Source organism: Garra rufa, chromosome 13 (assembly GCF_049309525.1).
Source record: "Garra rufa chromosome 13, GarRuf1.0, whole genome shotgun sequence".
Taxonomy (NCBI): Eukaryota; Metazoa; Chordata; class Actinopteri; order Cypriniformes; family Cyprinidae; genus Garra; species Garra rufa.
The window spans coordinates 6,111,772-6,139,598 of NC_133373.1; the positions used below are offsets into that span (position 1 = coordinate 6,111,772).

At 38.5% G+C, this 27,827-nt stretch overlaps 1 protein-coding gene across 1 annotated transcript in view; it reads right to left on the reverse strand.

The window, feature by feature from the left end:
• Positions 1-4,789: 4,789 nt before the first annotated feature.
• The window catches only part of jag2b (jagged canonical Notch ligand 2b), a 60,468-nt gene continuing 37,430 nt past the window's right edge, over positions 4,790-27,827 (reverse strand). Inside the window, exons 10-26 of the mRNA XM_073816638.1 lie at positions 25,669-25,782; positions 25,282-25,328; positions 25,018-25,194; positions 21,228-21,390; positions 20,966-21,130; positions 18,941-19,054; positions 18,742-18,855; positions 18,518-18,631; positions 17,236-17,352; positions 17,061-17,088; positions 16,289-16,374; positions 15,811-15,924; positions 14,377-14,492; positions 14,048-14,299; positions 13,077-13,208; positions 10,832-10,982; positions 4,790-6,793 (exon numbers count right to left, since the gene is read on the reverse strand). Coding sequence (XP_073672739.1) covers positions 6,264-6,793; positions 10,832-10,982; positions 13,077-13,208; positions 14,048-14,299; positions 14,377-14,492; positions 15,811-15,924; positions 16,289-16,374; positions 17,061-17,088; positions 17,236-17,352; positions 18,518-18,631; positions 18,742-18,855; positions 18,941-19,054; positions 20,966-21,130; positions 21,228-21,390; positions 25,018-25,194; positions 25,282-25,328; positions 25,669-25,782 — 2,534 coding nt within the window. The 3' untranslated portion in view covers positions 4,790-6,263. The remainder of the gene's footprint in view (positions 6,794-10,831; positions 10,983-13,076; positions 13,209-14,047; positions 14,300-14,376; positions 14,493-15,810; positions 15,925-16,288; positions 16,375-17,060; positions 17,089-17,235; positions 17,353-18,517; positions 18,632-18,741; positions 18,856-18,940; positions 19,055-20,965; positions 21,131-21,227; positions 21,391-25,017; positions 25,195-25,281; positions 25,329-25,668; positions 25,783-27,827) is intronic.

Consider the following 27,827-nt stretch of genomic DNA (forward strand, 5'->3'; position numbering starts at 1 on the left):
CTCGCGCAAGTTCGCCAAGGAGACTGGTTCGTGTCAGTGGATCTGAAAGACGCGTATTTTCAAATACAGATAGCGTCACGTCACAGGCGATTTTTGAGATTCGCCTTCGAGGGCCAGGCATATCAGTACACAGTCCTGCCGTTCGGTTTGTCCCAGGCACCCCGTACATTTACAAAGTGCATGGACGCAGCGCTCGTTCCTCTCAGACTGAAAGGCGTGCGCATACTGAACTATTTGGACGATTGGCTGATTCTAGCGCAGTCTCGCTCAGTGCTTGTACAGCATACGACCATGTTACTCGATCACCTCGAGGATTTGGGTCTAACAGTCAATTGGGCGAAGAGCTCACTGTCCCCCAGTCAGAAAACTTCCTTCCTGGGCACAGAATTGGACTCGCTGTCAATGATAGCGCGGCTGTCACCACAGCGCGCAACAGACATTCAGCGCACAGCGGGCTCGTTCCGCTGCGGCGCGTCTGTCCCGCTCAAACAATTTCAGAAAATGCTGGGTCTCATGGCCTCAGCGTCATCAGTTCTGCAGCTGGGTCTGCTGCGTATGCGTCCACTGCAGTTCTGGCTGAAAGCGCGCGTCCCGCGTCAAGCGTGGGTGCCCGGTCCGCTTCGTATCACGGTCAATCAGAAATGTGTCACAGCCCTGAAGCCGTGGAAAGCAGTCGACTGGTACCAGTCAGGTGTAAGCCTGGGGACTTTCTCGAGAGTAAAAGTGGTGTCTACGGACGCGTCAACCTCGGGATGGGGGGCTCTGCTCGAGGGCAGACCGTCTTTTGGCCAGTGGTCAGAACGGGAAAAGCTCCTACATATCAACTGCCTCGAAATGCTGGCAGTACGGAACGCGCTGACGCGCTTCTGTCCCCAAATAAAAGGAAACCATGTACTAGTCCGCTCGGACAACATGTCAGTGGTTTCCTATATAAATCGCCAGGGCGGTCTCAGGTCCAAAAACCTATACAGACTGGCAGAACGCCTCCTGGTATGGGCTCAGCGCAACCTGCGCTCGCTGAAAGCAGCGCATGTGCCGGGGCTTCTGAACATAGGGCCAGACAGACTGTCCAGGAACAATGTTCCAGCAGGCGAATGGTCTCTACACCCACAGACAGTACAACTACTGTGGAAAAAATTCGGCAAAGCGGAAGTAGACCTTTTTGCGTCTCCGAACAACGCTCACTGTCAGGAATTTTACTCAAAAAGCAGAGACGCGCTGGCCCACGAATGGCCCCGCCGTCATCTCTATGCTTTTCCCCCCGTCTCTCTCCTACCTCAGGTGATAGAGAGGGTCAGGGAAAAAGGATGTTCAATACTGCTGATAGCGCCGTTTTGGGAAAACCAGCCCTGGTTCCCAGCGCTGATGCAGCTGACGAGCACCGCCCCGTGGCCGATACCAGTGAGGAGAGACCTTCTCTCTCAGGCCAGCGGCTCGATTTGGCACCCTCACCCAGAGCTGTGGTCCCTTCATGTCTGGGCCACCAGCGAATATATGATGAACTCCCAAAAGGAGTATTAAACACGATCACGCAGGCTAGAGCCCCTTCTACGAGACGGCTCTATTCCTCAAAATGGTCAGTGTTTTCGGGCTGGTGCGCAGCCCGCGGCTTGTCACCCACTAACTGTGGTGTGATGGAGGTGCTTTCCTTCCTACAAGAGCTGCTGGACAAGGGCAGAACCCCGTCCACGCTCAAAGTCTATGTGGCGGCTATAACGGCGTTTTCGAGCGCAACGTTAGGTCAGTCAATAGGAAGGAACGATTTAGTTATTCGCTTCCTGAGGGGAGCTAGAAGACTAAATCCCCCCAGACCTCCCTCAGTCCCCGTATGGGACCTTTCTGTGGTACTAGAGGCCATGAAAGGTGGACCATTCGAGCCTCTGCAGACGATTGATTTGAAATACCTGTCTCTTAAGACTGTGTTTCTGCTGGCTCTCGCTTCAGTGAAGCGCATAGGGGATTTGCACGCACTTTCTGTGAGCGCGACGTGCATGGAATTTGGACCTAATGACTCTAAAGTCATACTCAAACCCAAGCATGGTTACGTTCCAAAATCACTCAACACACCGTTCAGGGCACAGATCATCGCGCTGTCAGCCCTACCGGTCAATGATGAGGAAACGGACGCGAACCTCCTATGCCCAGTCAGGGCATTAAGAGCTTACGTGTCTCGCTCGTCTGCTTTTAGACAGACAGATCAGCTTTTTGTTTCGTTTTACGGGCGTCCCAAGGGACTGGCCGCGTCGAAACAGAGCTTATCCAGATGGATAGTTGATGCTATTGCGCTGGCATATGCTTCCAAGGGCAAGCAGTGCCCGCTAGGTGTCAGAGCACATTCCACGAGGGGCGTGGCCTCATCGTGGGCGTGGTCGAGTGGGATTGCCTTGCAAGATATTTGTACGGCGGCGGGCTGGGCCTCTCCGTCTACATTTATAAGGTTTTACAACCTGGAGGTTCCCGCCTTACAGGCCAGATTGCTGTCAGTCTAGATGTTCAGTGTTGTCTGACCTGATGTTATCAGCTCGGAATGCTGCGTCTACTGAGCACAGCTCTAGGGTCGACAGTGAAAGTAATAGCACAAGATGTGTCTGGGCAAACTGTGTGATGACCCTTATTCTTACGTCAGCTCAGGCCGTAACCCCGCCCTGTATGTACGTTTACTCAGCGTCTGAGTGACGCTGCACTATGTGGAAGAGTGCGGCGTTGCCCCTCCCTCTTCCCGGACTCCCTGTGAGTTCTATAGGTGATTATGAACTGTATGAACCCCGGGTTTTCGCCCTTGGGTCTTTGGTGTCAGATCTCAGCATGCACGGCATTTTACACTGGGTCCCCTAGCGTAAGATACTTCTTACGCAGTACTCGTTCCCTCTAGTAAGAGAACGTACTCGGTTACTTACGTAACCTCGGTTCTCTCTAGAGAGGGAACGAGTACTGCTTATCTTGCCGTGCATGCGCACGCTCTGGTTGCTTTGATGATGAAAAACCAGATAATAGCTGCCTATGAGCGATATTTATAGGCCTAGACCACGCCCTTTTAGGCGGGAAGCTACGAAAAGGGCGCGAAGCGACGCAAAGGGCGCGAAATGCCCCCATTGGATTCTGGCGTCGCGTCAGGCCTCGCTCTAATAGGCTGCTGCAGTTGCCGCAGAGCAGCCAATAGGCGCGCAAGCTGTTTCGCCTATGTCTGTATGCTGCTGCAACGCGCTTTACATTATTTCAAAATTAAGGATAATTTTTGGCTTCAATATCTCGCAGAAAAGGATTTTCCCCTAGCGTAAGATACTTCTTACGCAGTACTCGTTCCCTCTCTAGAGAGAACCGAGGTTACGTAAGTAACCGAGTACGTTTCTTTTCAAGGAGGAAACTACATTTTTTTTTCTTAATTTATTGTGTCAATGAAATATGAAAATGTAATGTTTAAATGTATTTTTGCCCCTTCTGGGCAGTAACAATGCTGATGAACTTCTTTTCTTTGTTTTTGTTTTCTTTCTTTGCATTGCAAATCCGTCACAAGGACACATTTGTTGATGTAAATATTATTTCCCTTACATGTTATGTTCTTTGCATTTAGAGTGTTGTTTTTTTCTTTGCAATCAATCGTTCAGTAAAGAGATATGTTACAAAAGGCTAACAAGATGAACTGATGTTTATTAACAGTTAAAAATATGTCTGCTTAATTCAATGGGTTAAATAACTTAAAACTTATGTTTACATATTTGTGATTAAAGAAAGCTGTGTAATGTTTTAATAATGTATCATATATTAAAGGGATAGTTCACCCAAAATGTTGTTCCAAACCAGTAACACCTTCATTCATTTTTGTGACCCAAATTAAAATATTTGTAATAAAGTCCAAGCGCTTTCCCACCATAATTGTGGAAGATGGTGACTTGGAGAAGAATTGTTGAATAACGTTATTTGTGTTTTACTATGTTTCTTGGCCTGTGAACATTTCAGCTATGTTGCTGTCTATGCAGTGTCAGAAAGCTTTCAAAAATATCTTCATTTGCGCTGCAAAGATGAACAAAGGTCCTACAGATTTGGAATAACATGAGAGTAACAGAATTTTCATTTTTGGGTCCACTGTCTCTTTAAGACATATTTGACAGGGATCTTAAAAACTACTTCTCAATAGGAATGACCCCAGAGATCATCAGATCAAGAGCTTTGTAATTTAAGATTTTACCTTGTTATTTTTTTGTTGTGATGTGACATTCACACATTTTTTTTTAATGAAAGTTTATGGTATATGAAAGCACTGTTGATATAATCCTCATTAGTTAAAGCTTTCAAAAGCACTGGTCTCCTCTTCTTCATTGGGCTTTCCTCACAAAGTACTGTTTCCCCACTTTACTTCTACAACCCAACTTGAATTACACCATCAGAGACACCTAAACCCAACACTACGATATTCTGAGTGATGTGAAACACGACTCCAGGCCTTCGTCCCATTAGAGCCCGTTACTTATGGAAAACCATAATATAAACTCACTGCATCATCATAAGCATCCTCATAAAACATTCACACCAGATGAAGCCATGAGAAACCCAGCGTCCATTGGCCAGCCAGCAGTCAGCCGAGAACAGCAGACCAGTTACCATTGGCTGCTTCCTGTCGACTGGAAGCACGAGTTCCTGTATCGATCCAAAGTAGTCCTCACCTCTGGCAAGGGAAGGGGGATTATTTTGTTGTATTGGTAATGCGATATGATGAAAAGACTTACCACAAACGCAGGCGAGCCTTTAGCCTTTAGTACTAAAATACCAGCAGACAGCGGTTCTCTTGAGCACATTGTTATAAAATGCTTTAATAAATAGTTTGATTTATTTCTAAGAACAAACATAAATTCCACTAAATGAACCAAATAAGTTTTCAGAGCAATTCTTCTGTACAAAAAAAAAATACATTTAAATTTTTTTTAAACAAAATTAAAAAAAAAAAAAAAAAAAAAAACTCCTCCAGCTCCACCCCGTTTCCCTTCCATAACAGACATTGAGCTGAACTTGCTTATTTGTATTTGTTTACTTGTGAACCAATTGTTCAGGAACAGCACAAAACGAAATCGTAGATTTAACATCATGATTAAAGAAATCAAATCATAGCCAGCTGTTTTTGAGGTAATCCACTTCTTTGAGCTGGTACCTCAAGTACAAATGCTTTACAACATAATTGTTCCCTTCATGAAGTTTCGATCCACCCAAACGAACGAACAAACAAACAAAGGAGAAAACAGTTGGACATCATAATCAGCATCTTTACAAGAAACAAGCAGCATGGTTTCATGATCAGCAAGAAAGGAAAGGGAATAGGGCTCTTCAAAGAGGCGAACACACACGCCACAATACAGCACACGATCGTATAGGTGTCTAGTGAAAACAAAAACCAACAACATAATAGGATGATCTCGGATTATATTTTTGTTCTGACTGTGGGACGCTGTATACATCTTACAAAACCTGCCATATCAACTGGCATAAATAAAAGGAATGGTGTAAAAAAAAAAAAGAAAGAGAAATCATAATATTTAAATCATAATTATAATAATAATAACAATAACAATAATAATAATAATAAAAAAGTGACTTAAGTTACTAAATTCAAATATACACAGCGACTCCTTTATTATATACACATATTTACAGATCTCTTGTCTTTGTTTAAACAAATACCTTGATGGTGATAATGGGAGCTGCTCTTAAGACCAGCCTCTCCTCTTTGTGGTGATTAAACCGAGAACCGAGGGGCTTGTCCGAAGGCACTTGCGACCGACTCAAAATACTGCAATCCGTTTTTAAAGAGTGTTCAGCCAAGACGACAGAAAGGACAGAAAAAACAAGGCCACTTTATAGGCACTGTAGCCCTCCTCATGGACGACGAGCTCGGTAAGGCAGGCGTGGGAAGGAGAACAGATGAACGGTTGAGTCCTCCGAAACCAGCGCCTCCCGGAACACTCGAAACGAAACCAAAAGCACAACCATTTGTAAACAACAACGTAAAAGTCTTTACATGGTTTGTCTCACGAGTTCCTTAGTCCTGCTCCTAATCCAGCAGTTTTTTTTTTCTCTCGGAAAAACAAAGCAAGGCTTCTACCGGCCTCCTTATAAAGAAATAGAATTTGCTTCCTCTGTACACAAAAAAAAAAAAAGCAACGAAAGAAATTTGCCACTTTATCAGCCTCAAAGTCAAAACTAAAAAAAAAACACATGGGGAAAAACTGTTTCAAAGATGGCCTTGGTCTCCTCGTCCTGCTCAGTGTCGGAGCTCATACGCAATGTTCCTTGTGCTCTTGGCCGGCGGTGGCATTATTGACATTTTTACAGTTGTTGTCCTTTGGGCTGAAGCCTGTCCAGTGGGGTGCTTTGAGGGAAGGGCTGCTGCGGCCGCCGGTGCTGCTGCCGCTGCTCCGCGTGGTGCAGATCAGCCCGTTCTTGGTCCGCGCTGCAGGTTTAGAGTACTTTTGGATGGGACGCTTGCCGCCCTCCGTCCCGCACCACTCTTCCACCAGCTCCAGCTCTTCCTCCTCCATCTCCTCCTCGTCCTCCCCGCTTGTGCAGGTCCGGTCCGGGGAGCCCATGAGCTTGGTGCGCTCGTACTGCGCGTCCCGGTTGTCCTTGTGCTGCTGCCGCGTCACGGGCCTCAGCGGTTCCCACTGGTTGTTGACGCTCTCCTCCACGGGGACGCGCTCCCGCCTCTCACGCTCTTTTCGCCGCTTGCGGGTCCACCACACGCAGACGATCACGCAGAAGACCCAGAGGACGCACAGGACCACGCACAACACAGGCACCAGGTAGTCTGTATGGAAAGAGAGTCGAGTCAGACGTGGCAAATCTGGGATTCATGCCAAGGAGGAAACTAACGCTACAAGTCACTTAATTTTAGTGATGCTCCGATTGATCGGCCACCGATCATGATCGGCCGATATTGGCTAAAAATAGCTTGATCAGCGAACCCCAAAAGCGCCGATCAAAAAAGCCGATCACTTGACGTAAATTACTCGCGGGACTTTTTCACAGGTGCATGCACGGCGCACAGGTAAACAACAGCAGAGCGGAGCTTACCAGTGGCAACATGCAACATAAATACTAAATTCTTTATTAGTTTTGTAAGGGTACGTCTTGTTATTGGGCATGTGACTAAGTCGTGTACAGAGCGCTGACTAGTTTTGGCGGAGAAGTTTAAGTTTACTTTCGGTTAGGGCTGTGCAATTAATCGAAATTCGGTTTGGATTTCGATTTCTGCTTCAAACGATCATGAAAATGCAGTAATCGAGATGAAACAATTATTGCGCCCCATTCTGCCCTTTTACCAGTGGTGCGCTTTCGCTCCTCCATAAAAGCCAAATTTCACATGCAAATCAGCTAAATCATGTAAGGTGGCTTTCATAAAATGGGACGTGATTGATTTATTAATGTTTCTTTGATGTTGTGTTTATAATAGCACGTAAGAAAACTTGCGCTGTCCTTTGTTAATGAGGTCAGAGACGGAGCGGAACACGGACATGAAAGTTATCTTTTAGCTCAAGGTGCGCACCTAAACGGTCAAATACACGCAAAAATATTTCAAAATGAGGGGCTTGGTGATTATTCATGTAAACTCTTGTCAGTTATGTCTTAAATGAACAAACAGTTGAGAATGAAAATCCGTGCGTAACAGTATAATGGGTCCGTGTGGTTAAAGCGGCAACACATAATATTCCTTTTGGCGTCTCTGTGCCTAATATGAATAAAACGTAAAAATACGTTTTATAAAAGAAACATTACTCACTGCTCTTGAATGAAGGACGTTTTTAGTTTTAATAAGAAACAAAGCATGTTTAACTATTAGAGTGAAGACATTGTTTTATTTTACATTCAAATTCAATTTCTGTAGTATTGTTAGACTACTTTAGACTTGCATAAAAGTATTCAGCATTTTTAAAGCACTGTTTGTTTTATTTGTATCTTTTTCTCGCTGAATTGCTATCTTTAAATTAATCACTATGTAAAGTTTTGGAGCCTGTCATAATCGTTTAAATAATCGTGATTACAATATTGACCAAAATAATCGTGATTATGATTTTTGCCAAAATTGAGCAGACCTACTTTCGGTTTCATTCTCTGCTATCTTCAGTGAGTGGTAAATGTGCGTGCTTGAATGTAAATGAATGTATCTTTCTATAGCCGTCATATTGCAATAATGTTACCGCTGTATGTCTGATTGTTGTCATTAGTTCATGCTGTAGTTCAGTTCATATAGAATGAGGAGAAACGGTGCGCGTGTAATTCACGTGCGTATGTTTAGCGCCATTTTATCGCATCGTAATTCTAATGAACGCATATAGATGTTACTGAGGTGAATGTTTATGTTTCCTTTATACAGACAGATTCTGATATATCTTATTTAATTCAGCCTAAACCACATTTTACTACCTTTATCCTAATGACTGCAATGCTGGATAATATAATCCTTACAGTACATCATCTTAAAAAGCAGCTACAAATAACAAGCAAAGAACATAGCCTAGTCTAGTGCGAGGTGCACTTTAATATAAATAGATCTCTTCCCCATGCGGCGCGTTAAGGCGACGTGGCCACTCTATGCGTGTGTTTATATCACGACAAGTTTCTGAAGCATCCTAGAACCGACTCTCTGCACTGCATCGCTAAAGTTAGGCGCCTTTTTTACGGATAATAATAATAATCGTCTTGCTGAAAAAAAACAGCATATGCTGGTTAGGTATGTTTTGGTGCTGGGATGCTGGTTTTAGCTGGTTAATGCTGGTCCTTTGCTGGTTTATGCTGGTCCTTGACCAGCAACATGACCAGCATAAACCAGCAAAGGACCAGCATCAGCAACTGGCGATCTCTCTAACTATCATCGATACATGATACAATCGTCTACAACCCTAACTTGGTGGTTCTTCAAGATCTTGACTGTAGCCTATTTCTACAGTTTTTTTTTCAATATAGTTAATTTACAGTTAGTTTCATTTCTACAAATGGTGCAAACTCTGCTAGATTATAGATCAAAGATTCCCATTGCCCTACCATTCTGTGACCGGCAGTGATCGGCAGATCATGATCTTGGTGATCGGTAATCGGTGATCGGCCCCAAAAATGATGATCGGAGCATCTCTACTTAATTTATCAGTAATGGCCAATGGACATTTTAATTGTCTGGCACTGAAAAGGTAATTGTTGAAACTAGCTATTTTTTTTAATACTATTTCAGGACACTCTTTGTACCAAATTTTTGATACTATTAATTGATCATATAAAATGGTAATTTATACATAAAATAAAATAAGATGCTGTGTATGTATAATATAAATATATGTAAACAATTTTGTCTACCACAAATAGATTAAACTATAAATTCATTATATTTATATAAATTGTATAAAATGTATATATTATTTTTAAAAACAAAAGTCACTTAAAAAAATTTATATGGTATATATTTTGTCATTTCGGCCATAACATTAAAAAGAAATAATCATCATCTTATCACTCAATCCATTAATTTTTCAATATTATCTGAGACAAAACAGTGTGCACATAATAATATAATATAATATAATATAATATAATATATACACTCTAAAATAATTATATAATTATATAAATTCAATGTATAAATTATTTTTAGGATCAGAAGCCAGAAGCATGAAGATCAGAAGAACATTCATTAGCTATTGACAAGAATATTTTTAATTTGTTTTATTAGACAAAAAATATAATATAATATAAAATAATATAAACACACTACTTTTCTATACACAATAAAAAAGCAGAAATAATTATATAAATTATTTTTAAGCTTAGAAGCCACTTAAACATTCATTAGCTATTGACCAGAATTATTTTAGTAAATAGTATATATTTTGTAATATATTATATTTTATAATATAATAACACTATTTTGTATTCACAATAATATAATAAACACTATAATATAAATAATTATATAAATTCAATGTATAAATTATTTTTAAGATCAGAAGCCACTTAAACATTCATTAGCTATTGACGATAATTATTTTAGATTTTTTTATTAGACAAAATAGCATATATTTTGTAATATCGGCCATAACATTAAACAAAAATAGCATCATCTTATCAGTATTGGCCTTAAAAAAAAAAAAAACTGAATTTAAATATTAGATATTTCAATTACTTTTACTTTAATTGTGGGTACTCAATCCATAATTTTTTTTGATAATAATATAATATAATATAATATAATATAATACAAACACACTACTTTGTATACACAATAATAAATACAATAAACACTAAAATAATTATATAAATTATTCTTAAACTCAGAAGCCACTTAAACATTGATTTGGCCTGCAAATCAAACTATATACACAATAAACACACTAAAATAAGTATATAAATTATTCCTAAGCTCATTCATTAGCTACTGACAACAATTATTTTAGATTTTTTTTATTAGACAAAATAGTATATATTTTGTTTAATATTGGCCATAACATTAGAGAATCAAAATGAAGGAGAAAGAGAGCAAATTTTTTGAATTCCTATTGGTTTCAAATATTACTCCTATTTTTAAACCCATTTCTAATTGCCTTAACAGAAAAATCATTAAGTTTGTCCCATCACTGTCGTTAATGTATTACTGTGGTGCGACAGATGACTGTGGAGGAGTTATATGACTGTCACACAGGTTTATGGCCTCCTGCCCACAACTGCTGGATCCTCTCCGTACCCTTCCTCCTGTGACTCAAAGACATTTACGCTGCACTAATTGGTGGAGACGGGAAACTCGGTCGGGGGATGAAGGCTGACTTTAGCCTTGAGGCCAGTTGGCCCTTGCTCTACTCACCCACTGGCTGGGACATGACCGGCATCTCCACTTTGACCTCGATGACGGCAAGCATGACGGTGCTGTTGTGGCGCTTGGACAGCGTGCTGACGATGGTACTAGCTGCCTCCTGGATCTGACTGTGGTTAGGCTGCTCATCCTGCTGGAATGACTGCAGGAGAAATTAAAGAGATATTAGATTGCATCCCAGACATGCAAGACAGGTTTCCAAGTAAAAACCACTGACAATCCTGTAATAGTTGATCTTCTACATCCAGTTTTACAGTGCATAGCATAAATGAGTACTGCTCACTGTTGTCAGCATCAAGTCTGAGTATGATTCAGTAACACTTTTAATTGTCAAGAAATGGGTTATCTTTAACAGTTTTGATTCAACATACCTACCTGTTGATCAAAACGTGCCTTAAAATTACACCAACATTTTTTTTTTTTTCATTTTATTTAGTAACTTTCAGGAGGGTGTAATTATTTTTGCAACACAACATTTTATCACTTTGATAAGAAAATTGTATTTTCCTTACTAATTTTAACATTGTTCTTTGTAACTGATCAAACAGACTTGCTGGAATATAATATTTCTAAAGAACCTGAACATATCATCTAAGTAAAGAGTAATTGCTGAATTTGTTAAGAGACAAGTTCACTTCCAGAACAAAAATTCACAGATAATGTTACTCACCCCCTTGTCATCCAAGATGTTCATGTCTTTCTTTCTTCAGTCATTAGTCAAATAAGTCAAATAAGAATATTATTTATTTTGAGTAAAACATTTCTCTCCATTAAAGTGAACTTCTATGGTGCCCCGAGTTTGAACTTCCAAAATGGAGTTTAAATACGGCTTCAAACGATCCCAAATGTGGTTGTAAATGATCCCAGCCGAGGAAGAAGGGTCTTATCTTTATGAAAAGTTACAATTTATATACTTTTTAATCTCAAACACTCAGCTTGTCTTGCTCTGTCTGAACTCTGTTTTTTCCGGTTCAAGACTGAACATGCGCTTGACTTGCAAGACAAGACGAGCATTTGAGGTTAAAAAGTATATAAATTGTAATAAAAAAACAAAAGCACCATAGAAGTCCACTATATGGAGAAAAATCTCAAAAAACAGTTTCTTTACGATTGAAGAAAGAAAGACATGAACATCTAGGTTGACAAGGGGGTGAGTACACATCTGTAAATTTTTGTTCTGGAAGTGAACTTTTTCCTTTAGGTTTCAAAGAGGGTGTACTAATTTATGCTGTGCACTGTATGTTTTGTAAACCTGAATGTTTGGTTTTCTGTAATGTTTTCCCTATTGTTGCTGAAAATTCTCCTGCTTTGTCACCAAGATGTTTTCAATTTGTTCTATCAGACCCCAAAGGAGTCCAATTTTGGTGTGAGAACAAAAAAGAGAGAGCTGTAATCAATCAGTAAAATATCTAAAACGAGAGCAGCCTTTATCCGAAAAGCAGTTGACTCAGTCATTTCAACTCTATTCTGTTTTCAACATGCAAAAACCTGCAGCTGTTTAAAGTTCCTGCCTACAGGTTCCATTTTAATGAGTCAGGACAGTTAAACAGGGGCCTTCAGTTAGTGACTTGTTATAACATTGCAGGGATTTAGTGTAATCTGATCGAGGATAAAGGATGCATTTGTAGGCAACCACCATTTGTAAGTAACTTCCGTAAGGCAAAATGTTTCATTGAGCGCAGGAAATGCGGCTTCAAATTACACAAAACAGGCCTGGCGGCACAAAGATATTAATTTTCATATCATTACCCGAGATTGTTTTTTTGTTATTTCAAGGATTATTTCAAGCTTATTTGGCTATGCAACATCTTTTTTGTCTGAAGACAAAAGTGTACATTCTAAGTCTGTGTGAGATGCGCTGAAGCCCGGTTCCAGCGCTCTCCGTGTGGGTAGAGGGAATGCTGCAATGCAGTACGGCCCGTTGCTGGTCAGTCAACTGAATCTCATTACAACATAATGGGTTGGTTTGAAGAGGGAGCCGGTTGGCATTGCTCTGGGCGTCCGGGCATTTCGAGGAACTGCGCTCGACTCGGTGAGGAAATCAAATTTGCATCCATTAACAGATTTGTGCGATGAGTATCCAGGACCCCCATGGTTTTGACTTTCTATTCCACTTTCTATTCCAATAGATCTTAGGGGCCCGCACAACACTGCTGTGCGATGGGAACAGGCATGCAAGGGACTCATGAATTTAAAATGTAGGTGCACAAAGCGAGGGTCTTCAAAATGTACTTACGATGGCCACCTCTACTGCGTCCTGGTTTTTGTAGGAGAGGTCACAAAGAACCAACAGCATGTGATCTTTCGCCAGGCTTCGCGTGGAAGGCATATACCTCAGCTCTGAGCAGACGTTCTCCACTGTCGTTCCCTATAAGGCACAATGCATATTTAGATAAGTACTTCAGAAAACAGCACCATTCTGTATCAAAACTACATTAAAAACAGTAATATTGGGATGTAACAATATCAAAATCTCACTATACAATAATATTGCAATATGAAGTCCATGATACGATATTTATTGCAATATTTAAAAAAAAAAAAAAAGACTAATAAAGACTTGGAGAAAACTCACAGCACATGCAATAAACGAGTTCACAGCATTCATTCACTGTAAACAGAGCCGTTCTGAGGCACGGAAAACACCGGATCACGAGCTGATCGCTTGAACGGAGTGCATGCTTCGCTTTGAAACATGCCACGAAAGCCATATTCTGCTTTTGGGTTTGGTTCGTTTGACAGATACTGTGTCAAAGCATAATAGCCCAAAATACAACTTTTATGTTACAATGTTAGAATATTTTAAAAATCTAAATTTTTTACCTGAAAGACCTATATCTTTTCATATCGTCATGTGAACACGATAATATTGAGACAGTTTTGCCATTTAAAATAAGTCTTTTCTAGAAGACAAGGAAGGCAGTGCCTCCTCAATATATTGGATGAGAAAAAAGTTTGTAGTACAAAAATGAAACAAAGACAATGTTACAAAATATAACATGAAAACATGATTTAATTTCAGTGATTAATCAGTTTGGTAAAATTTTAGGTAAATCTCTGTGTCTGTGAACAATACTTACTAGGCTTTGAAAAATTCAAAAATAGTTTTAAGTTGGTATTACCATCTAATACCATGATTGTACCAAGGTACCACCACAGGGCTTTTGTGTAATTGACTAAAACAACTATTTAAAGGTCATTACTTACTGTGGGTAATTTGTCCCTGTTGAAAATAAGGGTGATGCGAGCACAGCTCTTGTCCAGATAGACAGAGTTGGGCTCACATTTGGTTTGGAGGGTTGGGGCGGCTTCGGGGCTTGAGCAAAACCCCCACTGGTGGCAAGGGGGAGAGAGGCATGTCAGGAAGTTGTGCTCCAGGCATTCACGACCTCCTGGACAGGAGTGAAGCTCTCGCCCTGGCGTCCCTGGCAACAGGCACGGCCGCCGGCCACACACCACCTGAGAAAGTGTCACGAACACATTAATTTATTTATATAAATAGAAAAAAAAACACTTGTTTTTTTCCAGACACTTACCTTGGTGCACTCCACTTTGCCGTTGACACATTGACAAGTGTTGCATTCTTCCTCCCAGCGACTGCCATGCGGGAACTGAAGTCCAGCATAGTGACATGTCTTCCCAATGCCAATGACTGCGCCACAACACAAACACAAACACCGTAAGACTGGGGCCAATTCTAATTTAGAAGCAGATCCCTTTCCTGTCTGGAATGATCTAAGTCACATGATGCCAGGTCAATGCTTCTGCGAACGATGCCGTCTGCCTTGCATGTCGTTCACGTCTTAGGATCATTAATGGCTGGTCTATGTGGTTATATAGTACATTGGGCAGGACATCAAAATGCTCACCTATTGTTCATCAACCTCAAATATGGCTTTTGTTGTAGCAACTTTACATGGCAGCTCAATCTAATATTAACCTAGAAAAATAGATAGAGATGGAGGCACCAGTGTGGTCACTTGCACTTAAAATACTCCATCATTTTCAGTCCTACAGATAAGAGTAATATATTTCGAATCTGCAAAGACACTGCGTTTATTTGTGTGCACTCAGAACAACAACAAAACGTTGTGCTTTTTTAAAATAATGAAAGCAAACAGGATGCGCTTTCCGCGTCTTTGTGAACTTGAGCCCGAAACTCTGTGTATACTTGCCTTACAGACATGAAAAATATGTCTATAGAGAGTGAAATGTCTACTTTTAAATAAACCAATTCAAATAGAAATATTCTATTTGAAATATTCTCAGATTATGTAATCCGTATTAAACATGCATACAGGCATCTCTTAAACCGAAAACAAAAGAAAGCACTAGTTTATCAATAAATTATAAAAATGTTAATGCAATCTCCTTGCTGTTTTTCCCTGGCACATTCATAATTATAATATCTGCCAGTGCGCTGTGGCAAGCTTTTTTTGTATGCGCTGGAGCGCTTATTAGGCAATTAAAGGCTCATTATTATGATTTATATGGTTAATTAATAAACATGCGACTAATAGTTGACTAATGCTTAAAATGAACGACAACTAGTCAACCAAAAAAATCTTTAGTCGAGGGCAGCCCTAGAAATATTTAAAAAATATTATTATTTTACTGTATTTTTATCAAATAAACCGTGCATTGGTGAGCATAAAAGACTCTTTCAAAACGTTTTAAAAATCGTACTAACTCTAAATGTTTGTTGGAGTAGTATATGCATTTAAAAAGAACAGCGCTAGAGAGATCTAGTGAGATATTTGTCCCTGTAGACAGAATGTTGCAGACTAACAAGCAGAAATAATGTTCATGGCAGTGAGGTAAACAAACCATTCTGGCTATTTTTAAGGCTCTCACTTTTAAATAATAGGGAAAGCACATTTCATGGGGTCCTTAAGGTCCATTTCTCAATACCAGCAAGCTGAGAGAAGAAAAGAGATTGACTGTTTTAATGATTAAACAATAACCCTTACACTCTTGGCATTGAGGTCCGGTGCGACCAAGCGGGCAGACACAGCGGAAGCCATTGATCTCATCCACACAGGTGGCACCGTAGGCGCAGGGTGATGACTGGCACTCATCAATATCTGGTGAAGCAAAAAGAACATGCATTCGCATCAATACAACTACTGTCTAGGGCAGAAATGTCAAACGGTTAGGAAAGCTAAAACTGAGGTTTGAAATCAATCCATAAAGCATCAGGATTGATGGTGTTCCCATGGCTGCACCTCGGAAAATGAGGCCGGGGAAATGCATGGAATCCTTAAAGAGTAAGTCAATGGACACAAGGAGAGGAATTTTTCCACTGGTTGAATAATTTATCTCTTCTGTCTGTTTGTGAGCCATGGCTAACCTCTGACCTCTGAGGAGGTCAAAGGGCACGGGATGCTCGGTAATCCACCAACACCCTCTTTCTATGCATCCCTATTCTTTCCTCCTCGAGATACTCACTGATACGACAGTCGGGTCCAGCGAATCCAGGGGCGCATTCACAGCGGAACCAGTTCACCCCGTCCACGCAGATTCCTCCATTGTAGCTGCAAGGAGACGCGAGGACAATGAGGTTATCAGCCCAAAGAGACACCTTCGCCAGTGATTGACATAATACTTCCAATATGCATGCATAGAAGAGGAAAGGCAGGAAAAAAGGGGGAAGAGAAGAGTGGACGAAGTGAGATGCGGGATAGCGGCACCTTTCAGATGCAAATCCCCACAGTGGCTTCTTGCTGGGATCCCCACCCCCAATCCCCGCCCCACCTCCCAAATCCCTTGCTCCCAGGTCAGCGATGAAGAAAGGCAGGAGGACAGAGCAGGCTGGGAGAAAAAGAGCCTGTCCATCCCCTCCTCCCCTCACCGCTGGGGGTGCTCTTTTAGGGCCATCGGCTCTATTGTGGTCTCCATTAAAACCAGCCCGGGGTCTCCTGAGCTGTCGGATTTAGGGGTGATTTAGGGACATCTTCTCCAGTCTTTACAACCAGCGTTCCCCCTCAAACCCTCCCCTCGGTGCATCCGCTCGCAGAGAATAGGGGGTTAGTGGGGCAGGAACAACAGGGTGGAATAGGGCAGAAAGCCACATTAGAAGGGTTATTCCTAGCCATCTATGTTGTACAGGGAAAGGGAGGGTCGGCCCAAATAGAGGGCACAAGAGATCTACTGGCGTCCCGGGGCAGAATAGAGTAAATAAAAAGATGGAACAACTGCAGAGCCACGTAGGTCTTCTTACCAGGGGTGAGGATTGCAGTCGTTGATGTCTGGAAGGAATCAAAAGGGAGAGTCAATGTGAGACGTTTGCGCATCGATCAGATGTAATTTAACACGTTTGTGGATCGTGATGTTTGCTTTCAGTGGTATGCAGACATGCACTGGCAGCTAAATTGTGAATGGGGGAATTCACTCACTCTGAGCGCAGGTGGGCCCCTCCCAGCCGTCTTTACAGATGCAGGTGAACGTGTCACCACCACCCACGCAAGTTCCTCCGTTCAGGCATGGGCTGGACGCGCAAGTGCTGTTCTTTGCTGAAGCAGAAAAACAAAATGGAAAAGTTAGAAAGTCTGTAGAATAGTATATCTTAAATTAGGATCCCTCAGGGCCATAGCTAGAAGGCCTGCAGAAAATGTCAGAATATGTTACTAAATAAAAAAGCAAATACTTTTGCATTAATTTTCTGTATAGACATTTAAAAACAAATTTCATTTTCAACTAAAATTGCATTCTGAAAGGTTTCACGTCTTGAATCAAATAAACCAGCTCCAAAATGAATCACAATATTTGATTTGAAGCCCCAAAAAAACTTTGTTAAATTAAAAAAGCAACCATGATACAATAAAAACAGAAACTGAAAATAAGTATAATACTAATTATATGTGACCCTGAACCACAAAACCAGTCATAAGGGTCAATTTTTTGAAACTCAGATTTATACATCATCTAAAAGAGGAATAAATAAGCCTTCTATAGGACAATATCTGGCAGAGATAAAACTATTTAAAAACTGGAATCTGAGGGTGCAAAAAATCTAAATATTGAGAAAATCGCCTTTAAATTTGTCCAAATGAAATTCCTAGCAATGCATAACACTAATCAAAAAATAAGTTTTGATATAATTACAGTGGGAAATTTACAAAATATCTTCATGGAACATGATCTTCACTTAATATTGATTTTGGCGTAAAAGAAAAATTGATAATTTTGACCCACACAATGTATTTTTGGCTATGTCTACAAATATACCTGTGCTACTTAAGACACATATATGCATATTATTCATAAATGTATGTGGCATTTATTTATTTGAAAAACTATTTTGGATTATTTTCTATATAGGCATTTAAAAAAAGTTTAATTACATTTTTCAAAAATGTTTTTAAACTACTTTAATCTCTGAACCAAATTAAGAACCAATAATAAAATAAATATAGAAATATAAATGCATATAAAAATAAGAAAAAAAAATCCAGAATGAATGAAGGACCATTCATATATTTAATTAAATCAGCAACCACAATACAATTTAAAACGGTCTAAAAAGGGCATTGGGAATGATTACTGATTTGATTATAAAATTTGCAATGCTTTATGCAAGTGAGGGGCTTTATGAAATGTGTTTCTAATTCAAAAAAGTCTAAGAAACCCTACTGTAAATAAAGTATAAAAAATAGACTTTCACTGAAGTCTGCTCACCTGTGTTGCATGTACTTCCTCCCCATCCAGGAGGGCAGGCGCAGCGGAAAGCGTCTCCGTGGTCATAGCAGGTCCCTCCATTACTGCATGTGGTGGCATCACATTGACTTTCACCTAATAACACACACAAAATTACTCAAACTCAGTCAGTTAAAATATGCAGTTAAACTATATAACAGAAAAAGAGGAAGTACGATAACATTAAACAAGGAGAGCTAACTCACGTGAATGACAGGTCTTTCCTTTCCAGCCATTGGCACATTCACAGTAGAAGTCATTGACCAGGTCCACACAGTGGCCGCCGTTCTTACAGGGGCTCCGACTGCACTCGTTCACATCTGAGCGCAGAAACACAAGTGAAAAAATAAGATACTGAATGTAAAGATCATTAAGATGATGAGGAAGATGAAGGAGAACACTCACTGAGGTCGCAGAGGTCACCCTCCCAGCCATCCGGACAGAAACATTGGAAAGAGCTGATCCCATCGATACAGGTGCCTCCGTTTCGACACGGATTGCTCACGCAGTCATTTACATCTGGGTAGTCAATATAAATATTTCAATGAGCATCAAGATTTTAGGATACAATGGGGTTCAAAAGAACACACTGAACTGAGTCCAAAATCTAATATTAAAATTGGAAATGAACCATTTTTTTAACATACATACAATTAAATAAACATCATGAAGTACGTTTCTGCACTATTTTTAGGTCCTTAATCAAATCAGATTGATTATGTGAACTTTGTACTGAACTTTGGTCAGATGTTACTGCTTCCATTGATTCCCAAGACACTATTTGGATTTTTTTATATAATATTTTGGTTTAGGTTAAGTCTAAGACTCCTAAATAGATATTTTACCACAGCTTTTTGTTACAAATTATGTAGGAACAGTAATAGATTAATTATTATTTTTTTATTATTTAAGAGTGACTTCAAAAATCTACATCATAACAGGAATTCTGACCTTCATCACCAAAAGTCTTTTTTCGTTGCCTCTTTCCCTATCATGTTTTTTAAATGATCATAAATTATATATCAACTGAAAGTTTTAAACCCAGGGTTCCATTTGTTTCCATTTCAAAATTCTATACTTTCCAGATTCAAATTTCCAAACCTCTCAGTAGATTTTCAGACTATATTTAACATAAATGGCTCATAGAGAATTATTTTTAGCTTTATATTTGGTACAGATATTGTACATTTATATCTGTACATTTATTTATATTATACATATCTGTACATTTATTTATTTAGTTTGTAGTTTTTTTTCATTGATTTTCTCAGTTCTCAGTTTTCTCAGTTTCTCAGTTTTCTCAGACTTTTACATGCACACAAGAAACTTCTTTATGCCCTCGAGAAACTCTTCACATGTGCATGGAATTTTTTTGCATGCTTATGCATTGCAACTTCCAGATTTATATAACCCATTTCCTTTGTGCATTACTATGAACAAAACTAGAGCATGGATGCACATGAATTAACAGAGATCTACTTGCTCAAATTGGGCTTTTCTTATTGTATTACCTTTAATATCAAGGACTGATGTTCAATTTAACACATCCTCTGTAGCGGCGAAAAAACCATGTCACGAAATAGACTGATGGCATAAAATTTGCCAAGTTCCAGGATCTATAAAAAAGACTGTTACTGTAAAAAAAGTATTTAAAATTTGGCTTTCATTAGGCCAGTATGCCATTTTTTAAGGTCTTAAGTCTCTTTAATGCATAGTCTGTGGCAGCCAAGAAACTGGCCGATGGTGGATCAGTGTGCATTGTCCTATATGTTGTTTAATAGTTTCTCGTGCGCACATAAAAGTCTGTATATTTTTTATTTTTGCAAAGGTCCTTAAGGCTATTTAATCAAGTGCTAAGAACATAGTGAGAAGACACCTACAATGCTCATAACCTGCTTTTGGCATAATGAAAATTTGCACCTTGATCAATTTATTTACATTAAATTCTTAATTTTTTATTATAAAAACTAAATAGGGGCAAAAGTCTGGAAACAAATATTTTTCCATACTCAGCTTTTTCCCCCATACTTTTCCAGACTTGGAAAACACTCAAATCAAATTACATACTTTTCCAAACCCCGTGGGAACCCTGTAAACCTCAAAATTCATTCTTTGCAACCCATTTTAAAATCTGACTTTGCTTTACCATGTAAATGGTACTTCAAAATCATATTAGAAAATGTATTTTTTCATGAATTATAACAATTTAAGTTTGGATAGTGCCCTTTCACATCTATGTTCAAAAATGGAGGTGACAGTTTAAGGGTTAAAAATTGTTTCACAGCACAAGGATCTGCTGAAATAGCTTAAAATGTCATATCAATTACCCATCTACTATGTAAGGACGAGAAGCGAACAAACAAAGATGAATAGGCGTCACAGGAACACGATTAACAAAGAGAAAATGGTGAAACCGTAAGAATGACTCACTCTCGTGGCAGTAGGTTCCCGTAAAGCCGAGCTCGCAGGTGCAGGTGAAGTTGCCGCCTGGCTGGCTGATACAGCGTCCACGAGGACCACACACGTTAGAGTTGATCTGTCTCACTCCCCCATCTGAGCTGTTACTCGCCACAGCAATCGTACAGCTGTCAATCACTGGGAAAGAGAAAACAAGACAAGCAGGAATAAGATCAGACGGCTGTTGGACAAAAGCAGGTCATCTCTGTTGGCAACTGAACTGGAAGGCCAGTACCTTGGCAAGGGGCTGTCTTGCAGTGGTCCTTGCGGTTTTCACAAGTCTTGCCCTCGTAGTCTTCAGGACAGGCGCAGTAGAAGTCACCTGGCAGGCCGTAGCACAAAGCCTTATTCTGACAGGGGTTCGGCTCACAAGGGTTTGGGTGAGACAGGCTTTCCACCTTCAAATGAGACAGGGAATGAGTCAGGCCAGTCAACTTAAACTATAGTGATAAACAGTCAGGTAAGCTGTGGATCCCATAAGCCTACAGCTAAAGGAGACAGCACCATTATACTCACACAAGAGACCAATCAAAACAAACTGTGCAGCTAAATTTAGACATCCTTCCGCTCTTACAAAGCATATTCAACTGGGACGAGGAACACTTTCGCACATCTAGTTCTCCATCTACCTCGACTTGGCCTTGTTCTGGTAAATATTCTTAGAAATTAATTTGTAATTTGCATAGAAACTCATAATTCATTTAAAAAGTTAACATATTTAATATAAACTTTACATAATTTCATATCATTTATTAAAATAATAAATGGCTCTGTGTTGGGACCAACAAATGTTATATTATATGTGACCCTGGACCACAAAATCAGTCTTAAGTAGCACTGGTATATTAGTAGCAATGGTAAACAATACATTGTATGGGTCAAAATGATAGATTTTTCTTTAATGCCAAAAATAGGATATTAAGTAAAGATCATGTTCCATGAAGATATTTTGTACATTTTCTACTGTAAAAGCATTAAAACTTAATTTTTGATTAGTGATATGCATTACTAAGAACTTCATTTGGCCAACTTTAAAAGCGATTTTCTCAATATTTAGATTTTTTTTTGCACTCTAGGATTACAGATTTTCAAATAGTTGCATCTCGGTCAAATATTGTCCTATTCTAACAAACCATACATCATGGAATGCTTATTTATTCCGCTTTTAGATAATGTATAAATCTCAATTTCAAAAAACTGACCCTTATGACTGGTTTTGTGGTCCACATATTATATTATATTATATTATATTATATACAAAAGTGGCTTTTTTGAGTCAATAACTGGTTTTCAGTCCACAGCAATCTATCATTTTGCAATTGAGTTTGCCAATCTGTCTGAGGTAGACTTAGGACACGTTTACATGTTCTGTCTGAGCTATTTGTTAACTATGGTCTTGGACACAAGGAGACAGACGTCTTTACCCATTGCATCACGTCTCTTGCCAAGAGTGCCACATATTTAGGATGCTGTATCAAATTCTCTATGGGTCAAGGGTATTTTTAAATGCATTCATTTTTATATAATTAATTTTTTTAATTAATGTGTTAAACTGACAGTCAAACACAATATAATATTTTTATTTAACACTTTAAAATTGTAGTATTGTGAAGCTTTTTTTTTTTTTTAATTTTACTGTATTTTTTGATCAAATAAAAGCTGCCTTGGTGAGCATAAGATGCTTAAAAACATTTTAAAAAATGTACAGACCCAAAATGTTTGAATAAAAATAAAAATAAAATAAACTTGCTACAAACACCTATTCTGATTATGTTTACCGATTTATGAAGTTTTCTCCAGCTTTCTATGACCCCTTTTAGTAGGGATATACATTGTATATACCAGAAGCCGAATGTCTGCACAAAGCAGTGATGTAAGAGAGGCGTCTGCAAACCAGACTGTATCAAGATACATAAAACTGCTAGAGCAGACAGATGTAAGAGATAATCAGCCATCTGTAGTGGATCCATAGAACAAACCCAGTTGGATGTGTTTCAAACAGGGGTATGTTAGTAGTTAAAACTGGTCATCACATAATTTTAAATTATGAATCTGAAGAATCTAAGATACAGATCTTAGAAGATCTCTTTTATAGTGGTTTGAGCATTTTACTGCATCTAAAACTTGTAAATCACTAATTTATTCTAATGACATTTAGTTCAATGAGCCAAATCTTATCGCATACCAATACATGCACTGAAAACATCTCTTGGAGATCAAAAGCTCCCCTAGTATAGTCTCAATTCTCCAAGAGATTGAAGACGGTATGGTCTAATGTGAGCTCATGGCACGCCAGGCATGAATATAACGTGAAAATCAAGGTCTTCTCTTTCCCGGGCTGATTGTGGGCAGGCAGCCAGGAGGCCAAGAGAAGAGTTGCCTCATTCACTACAACTTATTTTTAGTCTGCACAGTAAGCCGAGACTGGCTCAGGACCAGCTTCCAGCACCTCTAAGGACGTCCATCTTTAGCCTGCCACTAGACTTCAACTGGCTCCAGACCAGCAATAATGGCCACATGAAGAAAAAATACTCCAGCCCTCCACCCAAACCCTGCTCTAGTTACCCTGGCGCACCTGTGGCCGAATAGCAGGCTTGATCTGCCTTACACCAAAGCTTTAAACATACATGTACGCGGCGACGGGGGCGCCGACCAATTTAGCCGTGCCGAACGAGATTGTGAGCGAAGTATGAATGGAGAAGTGATCATCTGCAGTACTAAATGTCATTGGTTAATCAAGACTGAGCCCCGCTGTTTTCATTAAATGTTTATAAACCAACAGATGCATTCTGGCTAAAATTGAATTACAGTCATTTCCTGCCTGCTTTACCTACTTTTTGTAAAAAAAAAAAAAGGCAAAGGCAATTTTTTTTAAATACAAGCACAAAACAAACAAAAACAAACAAAAGCAAAGCAAAAAAATAATAAACAAAACAAAAATAAACACATCTGGGCACAACAAAACAAAAAACATCTGGACATAAAACAAAAAAATTAAAAACATCTGGGGACAAAAAAAGCAAAGTGTAACGAAACAAAACTATATAAAAAAAACTAAACACATCTGGGCACAAAAATTTTTTTGGGCAAAAAAAAAAAAATGTGGCCATAAAACAAAGAATACAAACATCTGGGCACAAAACAAAATGAACTAAAACACATCTGGCCACAAAACAAAGCAAGAGAACAAATTAAACTAAACTTAAAAAACTTTTAGGCATAAAACAAAAAACAAAAAAAACATCTGGGCACAAAAACAAACAAACAAATTATCTGGATAGAACAAAAAACTAAGCAAAACTAAATGAAACAAAACAAAAACAAACATCTGGGCATGAAACAAAAAACAAACATTTGGGCACAAAACAAAACACATCTGGGCATAAAACGAAGTAAAATAAAGAAAAACAAAAACCAAACTAAACGGATCTGGGCAAAACAAAACACAAAAAAACCTAGTGGGCATAAAACATCTAGGGATAAAACTAAATAAAACTAAATAAAAACATCTGGCCACAAAACAAACACATCTGGGCATAAAACAAAGCAAAAAAACAAACTAAACTAAACATTAAAAAAACAAGACAAATTGAAACAAAAAGATCTGGACATAAAACAAAACAAATAAAAACATCTGGGCAGAAAAAAAAATATCTGGGCAGAACAAAACAAAAAAACATGTGGGCATAAAAAAACATCTCAGCATAAAGCGAAAAAAAATGTGGGCATAAAAAAAAAACATCTCAGCATAAAATGAAAAACAAAAACAAAAAAAAGTAAAAGTAAACTAAACAAAAAACAAACATCTAGGCTTAAAACAAAACACAACAAAAAAGCAAAACAAAAACACAATACTAAATATCTGGGCATAAAACAACAAAACAAAACAAAAAATCTAGGACAAAACAACAAAAAACATGCAATCAGGCTAAACAATACTGACAAAAAAAAGTTGACTGCTAAAAAAAGCAGCAGTTTTGCACTACAGCAATGTCTTTAATGCTATAAACAGTAAAGATTCTCACCTCACAGAGCATCCCTGCAAAGTTCGGTGGGCATTCGCAAACAAAGCTGTCCAGAATAACATGGCAGCGGCCGCCGTTTTGACAAGGACCGCTGGCACATTTGTTCCTTGAGACTTCACAGTGCAAGCCCACAAAACCTGGAGGACACTGACAGTGGTAACCTCCATGAACCAGCTCCTGCTCAAACACAAACAAAAACGACACTCAATATAAATAACAATTAACTGAGATGCTAAATTAAACTAAGAATTGTCAAGACTATACCTTGCATGTTGCTCCATTCTGGCACTGTCCATGGCAGCCATTGAGATCTGCAGTCATGGGCAAAGTAAATGAAGCAATTAATCAACGGCTAAGTGGAGGAAATCAGGACAGCAGTAAGGGACAGCTGAAGACGTGCAATTAACTCGAATTAAATGAGCTCGGTAAGTGCGCTGAGGATGGAAGCGTTAGTACAATCAGCCCAAACGTGAGTGAGGTACGACCAATAACCCAGCATGCAGGAGTAAGTGAAGCCTAAGATAAAATATACAGTGTGCAGAGCCCCACAGGATATCAAGTGTCCAAAGAGGAAACCCTGAGTGCCACTATAGTGTATGCTGTTAAAGACGGAGGAAAGGAGACAGGAAAGGAGCATGAGGAGATACTGACTGATGTCACAGTTCTGTCCGGCCCATCCTTGAAAGCAGTCACAGTGATATCCACCAATCATGTTTTTGCAAGAGTGAGCATTAACACAAGGCTTCCCCATACACTCATTTGCATCTGTGAAAGTGATGGAAAGAAACAGTTGGGAGATTTTGTAGATTATCGGTAGATTGGGAGATTGACGAGTGTAGAGTAGCAGGAGAGGGAGAGGGGCAGAGAAATCTGAGATGTCGTTGTGTAACCCCACCACCATTAAGCCCATTGAACAGTCTGCTGGCTTGAAACTCTAACAGTCACAATGATGCCAGACTGCTTGACTTCCTGATCAATGACCATTACACAGAAAAAATAAATAATTCAACCTTTATAAGTATATTCTGCTTGTTTAAATAAAAATACCTAAACATTTTTAAAACAAGACCATTTTACTCAAGATATTAAGACTTGTATTCAAAAGATATATTTTAAGTGAACCTAAAATAATATAGTACAATATATGACTCTGCACCACAAAACCAGTCATAAGGGCCGATTTTTGGAAACTGATTTATACATATACATTAAATAAGTAAGCTTTCCATTGATGTATGGTTTGTTAGGATAGGACAATAATTGGCCAAGATACAACAATTTGAAAATCTGGAATATGATGGTGCAAAAAAATCTAAATATTGAGAAAATTGTCTTTAAAGTTGTCCAAATGAAGTTCTTAGCCATGCATATTACTAATCAAAAAATAAGTTTTGATATATTTATGGTAGGACATTTACAAAATACCTTCATGGAACATGATCTTCACTTAATATCCTAAAATAAAAAAAATCTATAATTTTCACTCATACAAGGTATTTTTGGCTTATGACTGGTTTTGTGGTCCACGATCACATATAATATAATATAATATAATATAATATAATGTAATATAATATAATATAATATAATATAATATAATATAATATAATATAATATAATATAATATAATATAATATAATATAATATAATATAATATAATATAATGTAATATAATATAATATAATATAATATAATATAATATAATATAATATAATATAATATAATATAATATAATATAATATAATATAATCACTACCAAGTTTCCTTCTTTTAAAGTTTTGGAAAGAATTCTGATCAAAGCTACATTTATTCTGAAAAAAGTCATTTAAAATAACAGTTTTCTAACTGCACATATTTTAAAAAGAAATTTATTCATATGATGCCAATCAAAATTTTCAGCATCATTCCTCGAGTCTTCAGTGTCACATGACCCTTCAGAAATCATTCTAATTTACTCAAGAAACATTTCTTATTATCTATGTTGAAACATTTTTTTTTTTTTTTTTTTGGAAACTAAGATACCTTTTTCATGGCTTCATTGATGAATAGAATAAAAAAAAAAAACAGCATTTATTTAAAATATAAATAATTTATAAATGCCTGTACTGATACTTTTAAAAAAAAAAATCTAATGAATCCCCGTTGAATATAATAGTAATTCTAAAATAAAAATAGTGCTAATAGTAAATATAAAATAAAAATCTTACTGACCCCAAATTTTTTAACAAAAATTTTGTTTTTGACAAATATTCTCTAAAATCAATTTAAATAAAATTAATATAGAAAATTAATAGAAAATAAATCAAATAAATATTTTCAGAAACATTTCTAGAAAGTCATTACTTTTATCTTCTTTGAACACAATCACAATCACTGCTGATGTCACATGGAAAATTTTAATGATGTCCTTACTACCGTTTTGGGCCTTGAACATGTCAGTTATGGTGCTGTCTATGCAGGGTCAGAAAGCTCTCGGATTTCATCAAAAATATCTTAATTTGTGTTCTGAAGATGAACAAAAGTCTTACGGGTTTAATGACAGAATTTGAATTTTTGGTTGAACTATCGCTTTAAATATTTTTACTAGAAAACAAGATTTTTTTTTTTGCATTGCTCGTAATCTCATCTCTCCTCTATTAGCCTACAGCAGGTGACCAGCCAGTTCAGGGGGCTATGACTCTTTTGACTTTGCCATGAAAAAAACTAGTGCTTATTAGGTGTTTAAATATTCATCAGGGGCCCCTAGTGAGGTGCGCTCCACTCCCCTGCGCACCTGTCCTCCGGGAAACACGACTCCCCACCATGCTCAG